At 45.0% G+C, this 10,795-nt stretch overlaps 1 protein-coding gene across 2 annotated transcripts in view; it reads left to right on the top strand.

The window, feature by feature from the left end:
* Nucleotides 1-4,513, top strand: part of LOC144123616 (uncharacterized) — a 6,344-nt gene extending 1,831 nt beyond the window's left edge. For both annotated transcript variants that reach the window (XM_077656421.1, XM_077656420.1), the window contains exons 3-6: nt 1,391-1,542; nt 2,587-2,645; nt 2,803-2,880; nt 4,188-4,513. In XM_077656421.1, the coding sequence (XP_077512547.1) occupies nt 1,391-1,542; nt 2,587-2,645; nt 2,803-2,880; nt 4,188-4,321 (423 nt within the window). In that variant the 3' untranslated portion in view covers nt 4,322-4,513. The remainder of the gene's footprint in view (nt 1-1,390; nt 1,543-2,586; nt 2,646-2,802; nt 2,881-4,187) is intronic.
* Nucleotides 4,514-10,795: the final 6,282 nt, after the last annotated feature.

Raw genomic sequence — 10,795 nt, 5'->3', positions numbered from 1 at the left:
CTTATTTGCGTTGGTATGGGTACTTAACTAGAGTTATTAAGTTTTCTTCGTTCTCTAATATGCCACTAAACGCATAAGTGCTTGTCATGTCTGCAGCAATTTAGCGCTTATTAGTTCTATCATGTTTTCCTAAGACTTCGTGCTGATTCTATACCAAGGACGGGACAAAATTTAGGAACCGCTAGAGAGTCCGTTTTCAAAGCGATCTTTTTGCACAGGCTTGCAGCGCGCCTGCACAGTAGCTTGCGGCATAAACGCCGCTAGTTCAGTCCATAACGTGGTGTTTATCTATGCCACGCCACATGCAGGTAGAAAGCATACTCTAGACTAATGAGCACACTGCACGTCTATCCACGCTATTACACAGCGCGAAAAGCAAAGTAGGCTAACCGGCCTCCTTCCGCTCTGCAGCCAAGCCTGTTGAAGCAACAAGTAGCCCGTTATCGACTTGTACGAGTATTAAGCTGTTTCCATCGAAGTGCAGCAAAGGCGTATCTGTCATTTTCATTTCGCATCAACGTCAGAACCAAACACGAAAGATAGCGGCACAACCATCATACCTAGCAATTCTGCACAAAAGCATGTTTGAGCCGGAAACCGTTTATGAACGAAATTTTTTCATATAATGTAAGATTTCGCTATAGCAGTCAATAAACGCGAATACAGTAAATATACGACATGTAGCAAATTTCAAACAAGGAGATAATCCTGTCACTCAGAAATGACAGCCGCTGAACAAAAAGGTTGTCATGAAGCGTTGAATGATGGTAACGTTTATAAAAAAAACTGATACGCGAGCAGTCTTGTGCTGCTGTGATAACTACTTGTGTCCTCCGGGTTTCTTTAAAGACGGTATGATGGTATGACGTGAATAATCGGAGAAGTTGAATCGAACTGCGTGGTTCTGGAATGATTCGATGTTATTGATTACTATGCTTGTTCAGGGTCCTAAACTTGCCGAAACACGTTCAATTTTCGCGGTCGGATAAGCGTGGCGCAAGCGAGTTTGTGGAGGTTGAAGACCATGTGAACGATTAGCGGACGCAATTAGGTCCGCATGCAATACATTGCATGTTAGATCTCTTTAAAGGCGTAGTACTAGATACTTGTAGGTGGTTGCAAAACTAACTGGATCATTATTTGAACGGTATTTTGTTTAAATTAGAGACGTTCGGTTAGTTACGAACATAAAGCTTCGGTTAGGAATGGTTTAATGACATCAGTTAGGCAGAACACAAAGACTGGTACTATAAAGTCACGGTTGGTGCCGTGGGTCAAAGGGTGGTGGGATTATTAGAAGTAGCCTAACAGCCAATGGGCGGGTGGCTGTAGCCGAGTTTCGCGCAAAGCCTTGACACGCCTAATTCTGTTGGGGATAACAAACCCGCAGATCCTCGGCTGTGGCTTCAACGCGGACGCCTGGTCACTCTGGATCCCACCTAACGGGTACGCTTACTGCCAACGGGACAGCATCGACATATCCGACATGGGCGACTACACCTGTTACTCAGCCAACTCGACAGGCCACTGCCGGATGGTGCCGTGAGTGCTTTCTGCAAGCAAAGAAAATTACTCATCGGCCACGTCGGTGCAGTGTCGGCGCTATGTACAATATAATGGTTCAGAAAAAAGGTTCTGCCTCCATTAGTGGCGCAGTGCCTCCATTAGTGGCGATGAATGTCATGCGGTCGCTATAGAACAGCGTGATGGCTTCCTACAGAGCGATGGTGCTCCCCTCAGGCTTATCAGTAGATTTTTGTTCGGGCATTTCTGCGACTCACCTGCCGTCGCCCACGTTCTGTGGCCTGTTGCTGCTTGTCTCTCACTTTTCAATAAGGTTCGAACGCTTCGTAGCCTGTCCATACTGTATCATAACGGCAAGCTACCTCAGCAGAAAATTACGGACGAAAAAAAGCTGGTGACCTACCCGCGGCTACTGCACTGGAAGAACAACGGCGTGACTCAACCAGGCTTAGGTCAAGCTACCTTCGCTTCACACTAATGCATCCAAGTTTTCAAGCTATCCTGTTGAGTCAAAACCTTTCCCTATTATTTGTACATAAGCCTTCTGGATTTATGCTTCACCGCGTATTTACCAAAGAAACGCTTATTTAACCAGCAACGAGCTATGCGTTTGAGGCGAACGGCGAAATCACGCGATTCGGCTCGGACTGCCACAAGCTTTTAGACTTTGCCACGCGATTACGCAGCCACACTCACAGATGTGCAAAGGCATCGCATCCAGGAGTGTGCGGCGCAAGTGCTAAGTGGTCCTTCGAGGCAAGAGCCTTTTGACCATATAAGGGTTAAGTACCCCGGTTAAAATTGCGGGCGGAAAGCTGGTCCACAGGAGATCGAGCGCGTGGCTTAATTTGTAAGTCCATGAGGAACGTGCCTGCATGCATCTTTCTCATAGCACTGAGAGTGATCACTTTTGAGAGCCACTGCAGAGGATTTCACTTCCCGTTATTATCGCTTTATTAGAAAACCACTGATTCAAAATGCGGCCTTTATTATTGTTTTATTTAAACATTCTTGATTCGTGGTATACCTGACAAAACAAATTATGCTATTAACTTTTTGCAGCTACATATACGTCGCTGTCGATGGTGAAGACTACATGGAAAGGCACCTTGGAAGAGGAAGTAAGGCATCATTTCCTGTTTTCTGAGTAGCTGCCTGCAAACGGGTAGCATTTTTTTTTATCGTAACCATGCTCAATTCATCAGGAACCCAGCTTTCTTCGCTTTGAGGGATTTATCATATGCGGATATTCACTTCTATTTTTTCTTCTCTTCGTAGTCAAGACCAGGTCTATCATCTTGGACACCGACAACTGCAAGTTCCTGGTGCAAATAGAATGTTTTCCAGACGGGAGAGGTATGAACTGTATAATACATTACTGGATACACTCCAGACTAAGGAAGCATAGATCAAAGCGTTCGAGACAGGTGTTTCTGTCAAAAATATTAGCTGCGTGTGAATATTTTGTCAAAGATAGGCGTGATACCGTTTTCTTCACTGAGCCTATCTGCAAGCACTAGAGATAAATTTGCTGCCTAGCAGCTCAGTGGCTATATTTGGTGTGCATTTGTTCATGTGTAAACTGTTTACTAAACTAGGCCTTAGACAGCGACTTTTTCTTCGTTTCAAAAGTAGATATAGCGTCGTCTTAGGGGGGGGGGGGGTCCGTGGCTACGAACTTCTCGTCGTTGGCCCTAACCACTAAACAGCGCTAACTGAAACGTTTAGTGGTTATATTTTATCTAATTACCTAGATAATTAGCACGATTTCCAGAAAGTGCTGACGGCCGGCGCGGCTGCCAATTTGCCCCTGAAAAGATTTTCTGCGTATTTCGACCAGCGGATCTTTAGGAACTTTTTAAAATATTCACTGAAACAACCGCATAATTCGATGCATTCACCACTCCCTGTTTTGCCATATTGGCATTCGCAGTAGTGAGCAGTCTACATATCACTACGGGGAACTAGATGAGCGCATTTTCGCCTTTTACCTAGTTACCTAACGCAGCCAGAACACGTGCGGTCTGAACTGTTGCAAATACAGAGACAAAAAAAAAAACAGGTTCTCTTTCTTGCTTGTAGCTTGACAACGCACGCTTTAATACAGCCGAGTCCCGTTGGCTGCGGGGCTGTGAGTTAAATGTCCAGCAAATGTAACGTAGCATAAATGAGGTCAACAAGATACTTGCCTTTGCTACACTCGCTCACAGAAAGCAACAGAAAAAAAATGTATGGTATGGTAGCATTAATGTAGCAATAAAAAACAAAAACATCTGCTCATTCAGACCCAGTTGCGAGAGACTCGCACACTGAGGAGCGTTTTGAAACGCCTCGATAAATCGAATTAGGGAATCTTCACACGAAAGTAGTGCTTCCAGGATTGCAAGAGCATGAAACTACGGCGAGCGGATATTGAGTGATCCGTCTTCACCAATCTGCGATGGTCAGCTTTTTGTCCACAAATTTGCCGAATAAATAAAATGCCCCAGAGGTAGGTACGGTGTGTGGGCTGGCAAGCATACGACCAAAATAGTTGTTAGTGAAAAATCTCCGTTGGTGTTGCCTCGCATGCTCTGCTTTTATTTGTGTTAATCGTTCTTGTCGTTCTTGATATATCGCAATGAGTCCACGCCGATCTGATTCTTTATTTTTTTTTATTGCAGTGTGGCGCTATCTTACATACAAGAACACGTGGACACCATCCGAGCTCAGCACTTTTAAGGCCAAGGTCAAGAATGAAAAAGCGCTCAGCTTTCTTCGACCTTATTCTTTCAACTGTCACCTGGGAAAGCCGTAGGGCGCGCTTTCATTTCATAGCTGAAGCAGTGCTGTTATTGTTATATAGGGACTGTATAGCCACCACTCCCTCCCCTCGGAACGAGGGTGTTTTTGCGCTTGATTGTTGGGAATTAAATGCTTCGCTTCATGGTGGCACGCGTACGCCTCCCGTTTCCTCTGGCTGCAATAAAGAATGTTGCTTTTTCTGCAAACTGCACATGAATGTAACGATGCGCGCGACAATTTTTTATTCTCGTTATTACGTCTCATTCGCGCTTATAGGCCATGACAGAATGTTCGTGACGTATGCGTAAGTGAAAGCCTCTTGGAGCACAACGCGGCGGCGATGAGATTGCAAACCAGAAATAGCTTACGTAGTCTTATGCATAAAAAATACCCATAGCGCCCATATGCCAAGGGCACAAAATACAATCATAACCCTTCTGTTCGCAAAACAGGGATTTTAGACATCATAGTACCTTTCAAGGCGCACAGATTTGGCTACGGGATTACAAACCTGTCTCATAAATTCTGGTAACTTTCGAGCACTGCATGAGTCTCACATTCTCGTGTTTTCTATATTCATTTTAGTCATACTGCACAGAGAGCCAACGCTGTCGAGCGGCAACGTACATATGTCCCGCAACCTTCAAGAGTGAAGCACGTGGCGGCAGAAAATCCAACCGTTTAATGTCACTGTTGCCCCAGATAAAGTCACCGCAAGTGTTGTCGACACATGATAATTGCATGGTGATCAAAAGCGCCCGTGCCACTCATATTCATTGTCCGTTGTCGTTCATGCGCTGCACTATAAACGTGAACGAGTATCAGTCCGAGGAGTTTTTTGTCTATGAGGTAATAAGAGCCACGCGAAAATTATGCTTCGACACAGCAGCTATCCATGCTATTCATCCATGCTATATACTCACGAAGAAGCCCCGGCTGCAAGGCCCACCGATGGGTTAGTATCCATTGAAAGTGTCAGCGGCACTGGATAAATTTTTGAAATCTGAGGTTCCAGCAAACAAAAAAAAGAAAACAGCACAGTAACAAGGTAGCATATTACGGGGAGCCAATGTTAGAAATCCGTTGGCAAAGCATGGCCCTAAGTAGGCCCTAAGAGTTCCCAATGAGCATCTGATATTGGCTGAACCCCTCCCTAACACATGCAATGTTGACCCTGGTTCTCCATCTTTTCTCCAGTACTGGCTGCGCCGTCATTAAATCTTGGTTATCAAAGGCGACGTTAGCCAGAATTCTTTCACTCTCTGCCATTGCTGGCTGTGCCATCCTGTAATCATGGCTATCACGGGCCATGTTAGCCAGAGTTCCCCCACTGTTTTCCAGAATTGGCTATGCCATTCTAGAAAGCTGTCTATATTGGCCTAGCTTTTCCATCACTCATCCAGTGTTAAACGTTATCGAGAAAACGCTGGTAAACTTTGCGTTATCTGCTCAAACGACATGGCAACGTTCAATATTGCCAAAACAGAGAGAGAGAGAGAGTTTATAATTTTTCGAACTCGTAAAAACTGACTTCAGCTCTCTATAAGAGGTTTGAGACCTGTATAGGCATGTCTCATCTCAGTTTAACTTTAATTGGTATGTATACGTGGTCGAAGTAGATGTTTTACGTTGATCCTTGAGATCAAAACAAATGCTCCTGGAGCACATTACAGCATTTGAGCAGTATTAGAGCAGTACCGCTCTGCTATTACTCTGCTACTACTGCTGCAAATCTATTATAATACCCAGGCTACACGAACTTTTAAGTCGCATTTGAGTAAAATAGTACTCGACACTTCGAATGGTATTCAGACCGAACAGAGTTATAAGGTGCTTCACAACAATTTCCAAACGCATTCGGAAGCATTCCAAACGCATTCGCTCGCTGTATGGCAATGGTGCTGCTGCAGTCGTGTTTTGTTCTGTCGCTGATTTTAAGTGGTACAATGACGTGATGACGACCTTGGTGGTGGTCAGTGGACTGTGCATATTCCGCCACAGAGGAATCGGTCTGTCGCATAGTACCGACGACGACACCATCGAGACCAACCACTACAGATCTATAGAATTCTGTCGTCAATACTGGGCAAGTAGAAGCCGCTGCAACTAACCACTAAAATTTCTTTTAAAACGTCCCGTAAATTTAGTAATTAACGAACGTGCGCTGACGTGACCCTGTGGTAATGATGCGTGTAATTATATATGGCTTAGCCAAGCCACTAATCAACAAAATATATTTTTTGAGAAGTGCAAAGCCGGAGTTGACGCTGTTGCCTTTCTCCGATTTCTGGGCATAGTAACCCGCCTTTTTGTCATAGAATTTATGCATTTGAAAGCGTTTTTGCACGCTCTGCTTGCGCGATTATCTTAAAACCAGCCAAAAGGCGCTTCATTAAAAAAATCAAACGACTTTCATTTCATTCATATTTTTCATTAAAAAGCGCTTTTTTTTCTTCACTCTATAGAATTCACTGCCATACTGCGCAACGGGTGTCTGCTTAATGGAGATCCTAAATCAGACGTAATAACTTAGTGCAAGTGCATTCGCTAAGGCGACTCTGTGCGCAATTTCAGCAACGTCCAGAAACGAAGCAGTGGCCTCGTAATTTACAAGTTGCGCACGTGCGAAATATTAGGCCGCCGCTTCATAAACCCACGCTGTCACGCGCTAAGAGATTCCTACGCTTACGTACGCCGTTCCCTGCGATCGTGCCTTTCTGATTTGCTTTTTCCTTCCTTTTCTGCAATTCGTAATATTGCAACTTGTTGTTTTTGTGAATTTTATTCTTCTGTTGCGTAATTCGCATTGAGGGTTCACGTCTCTTGCTCATGTCTTTGCTTATTTTCGCAAATTATTTATTTTTCCTTTGGAACATTACCTTTATATTGAAAAGAATCTGAAATAGTCGCGAATCACAATTCAAAACGTTGTTTTTTTTTTGTTTTTTTTGCGTGAAACTTCCACACCAACAAGAAATTTGAGGATTCTTCGACGACCAGAGAATTAATCTACTGACAAATGGTGTTTGACGCATATTACCCTAGCTTATTTGTCACATGCCCCTTGCTTGCACAGTATTTTATTTTTGTGTTATATTTTTGTTATTTTATGGTGTGTGAAGTTGTTTTGGCGAAATCCATCTCGAAGATTTACGTTTCTCGCTTCAAAGTTTTCGATCGCCGAACATGATGCCGTTCATGTGGATTTGCAACAATACTTTGACGCTTCCGCGTTTCCCATACCCTTGTTCCTTATAGATATTGCCTTCTGAACTGCCCATGACTCATTCTCCGAGAATTCCGAGCCCCTTTCACATGTTTTGGCCCCCGTCCCCTCTCTCTTTCAAGTCTCATATCTCCCCAACCCTTCTTTTCCAGGCAGTGCGCTTACCCCCCCCCCCCCTCCCCCCCGCCCCCGAGAAGCGCATTTTTTTTCTTTGTGATTATACTCACTTACTCCTGGTTGGTTCCCCCGTGCGCAGCTATATACACGTGCTTCGCGGTTCGCCAGGCCTGCGTTGGGCGCTCGATCGGACTAACGTTGGCCCAAAACTGGCCTGAAAGTGCGGTCAGTGTCAGAGTGATAGCGCTTTGCCAAAATGCCAATGAAAGACAGCCGTTCATGCCAATTTTCGCCAACGGTCTCCCGGCGTTCGCCCAATGCTGTTGTGCTGCCTGGAAATTTCTCAGTAAATCATCTTTTCAAGTATGAGTTCCCGATCTGGTAGAAAACGTCAGTGGAAATTGCTGCTGGGAGAGCCGGTCGTGTCCACCCGAAACTTACAGCTCTCAGTGAGACAGACGTCCACCGAGATCTCCGACATATTTCGGCACATTTAGCCTTTTGTCTCGAGCGGTGAATGCATTATGATCAGTTTCAAATTGAAGCAAACCTAGCTGTCTCGAGGCTGGCTGAAACAGTTCCGCTAGGAAATTCCTTTCACAGAGCAATAGCAGAAGCTTTCTTGAGGGCAGCCCCACAATACTTCTATGACCTGAACTAATGTAAACAGCAAGAATTTCTGTTAATTTTGTGTAATGTTAAATCATCAAAAACAGGCTTGCGTGAGCGCCATGGTTGAGAGCAGACTTTCAATGGGTGATAAAACCAACATAGAAATCCTAAATACACGGCATTGTTTACATGCTCCGTTGTGTGAATGTCATCGTTGTGAATATTCCGTGAAGGTAAAGCTATTTTGTCTCTCACAAAATGTTAGCAACATTTTGTGCTAACATGCTTCACAAAATGTTAGCAACATCTTGTGAAGCTTTCATTTGCTTTCTAAAAAGGTAAGTGAAAAGGCTTTTGAGAACTTTTTTTCAGGCAAGAAACGATTCGTAGTAGACACCGCTCCATTATTTCTGGTCTCAGAGGTGTATTTTATGGTACTTCAATTAAGCACGACTATCTCACACACGTCAAGTTCAAGCGCAAACACACACAAGAACTGTGCAAATTGCTCATAAGTGCCAGCCAAGTGCTACTCGGCTGATCGTCGATTCTTGAGGAAATTCTCATTAGCTGTATGCATATAGGAACCGAAAGAACGCAGCAGAACCGTCTGCCCCAGAGGTACAGCTCTTTTGATCATTCTCGGCGCAAAGGAAACACCGTTGTGCTGTTTTCAAGGGCGTTCACAAGCACGAGTCTCTGGCGATAGGCTTGTTGCTTTCTCCACGTGTCGAGAAAGCTTCGCTACTACATCATCGGCCCGCAGGGCACCAGCAGCTGGAATATTTTTTTTCAAGCGCATAAGCTCTGTGTGCGTACTGAGTGCTGATGGAACAAACCCGGCAGGTGGCTGCATTCGCGAGTATAACAAAAACACATCGGCAGGGAAAGTGAGACGAGTATCCACGCGCAAGTGCGCAAAATGTGCAACCTCCCGAATGTTGTCGTACGAAGGTCTTTAGCAATTTTAGATATTTAACCTCATTTTTGTTAAAGCCGCGCCGCGGTGGCTCAGTGATTATGGAGCTCGGCTGCTGACCCGAAAGACACTGGTTCGATCCCGGCCGTGGCGGTCGAATTTCGATGGAGGCGAAATTCTGGAGGCCCGTGTGTTGTGCGGTGTCAGTGCACGTTAAAGAACCCCAGGTGGTCGAAATTTCCGGAGCCCTTCACTACGGCGTCCCTCATAGCCTGAGTCGCTTTGGGACGTTAAACTCTTACAAACCAAACCATAAACCTCGTTTTTTTTCTTTTCAGTGATATGAAGTTCATGTGTTACCGAGCATCGGCGACATCGCGCATGCTGCCCTGGAACTATCACTGAACCTTACAATGTGCTAGCAGTGTGGGTATACGATGTGGAAAGTCTTAGAAACGAAGACATTGCAGATTTCGCGAATTATCTTTCATAACAGCTTTAATCTGCTGCAAATTACGCACTGAGTAACAGATCATTGTTAACAGGATAATAAAAATATTTACCGTTTCCAAGAAGTTACGCGCAGGAATTTGTCCGACTTTTGTGAATTTTCGACATTTCATCATTAACCCGTGTAAAAAGAACGACATCAGATTTCCCAGACTGTTTGGATGCCCACAGGACTAATAGTCGTAGGAGGTTGAGCTGCATGTGATAATGCTTAGTTGGTGCATACGAAACTGTATCTGGGCCGCAGCGGTGGCCTAGTCGTTTGAGCATCGGCCTCGCATATGCGGGAGGTGCGGGGTTCGACCCCCAATGCCGCCGGGTGCCCACCGGCGATACAATGGGTACAAGCTTTCCCCTGCCTGGTGCTCGGCCTCATTAGGGTGAAATGCTTGGGAAATGGGTCACTTGAGTAAAAGAAAAAAGACTTTCTCCCATGGTGATCTTTGGCCACAGATGCTCTTGCGCCATAAAAAAAAAAGAAGACGATGAAACCATATCTGACTGAAAACCCAAATTTGCAGGCCTACGCAGGAGGCCCCTCTTTCAGCCTTTGGCTACGAGATGTCCATCTGCATTTTCAATGATGGTATGCATACGAAGATTTTGTGGACAATAAACATAAAATTTTGAAATTGTTTGCCACTCGCTGCACCCTACTCGTTTGACTAATTCGCCAACATTTCTCACTAATCGGTGCAACCAGTACTGTTGTTCATTGCAGTCTCCGTGATCTTCTTGCTGCTACCAAAACTCCTTGCCAAATAAGAAGATTTAAGCGTCTTGAACATTGCAGCGCTTTTCGGTCATGATAACGCTCTTGTCCAGGACAGTTATCTCGAAAGGACACATCCAGGACTTTTAACCCTGTTCAAATGTCATTTAGTCACCTTACGACGGGCCACTTCGACATCCTTTAATGAGTCCCTCGCCATCTGCGGCGAAGCGCCAGGATGCACACAACTCTGGCTAACTTCGAAAACCCCCGCGCAGTCACCGACAGCGTTTTTATAGCCCACACTGCTGTCCAGTTGATATGTAGTGCATGACAATCCCGTTGCGCAAGCATTCCTTCCAAAACGGGATCGGAGGCCAGAAACTGCCTT

This window comes from Amblyomma americanum, chromosome 3 (assembly GCF_052857255.1).
Source record: "Amblyomma americanum isolate KBUSLIRL-KWMA chromosome 3, ASM5285725v1, whole genome shotgun sequence".
Classification (NCBI taxonomy): Eukaryota; Metazoa; Arthropoda; class Arachnida; order Ixodida; family Ixodidae; genus Amblyomma; species Amblyomma americanum.
Note: the sequence above shows the minus strand (reverse complement) of the source record. Positions and strands in the feature narration are given on the sequence as shown.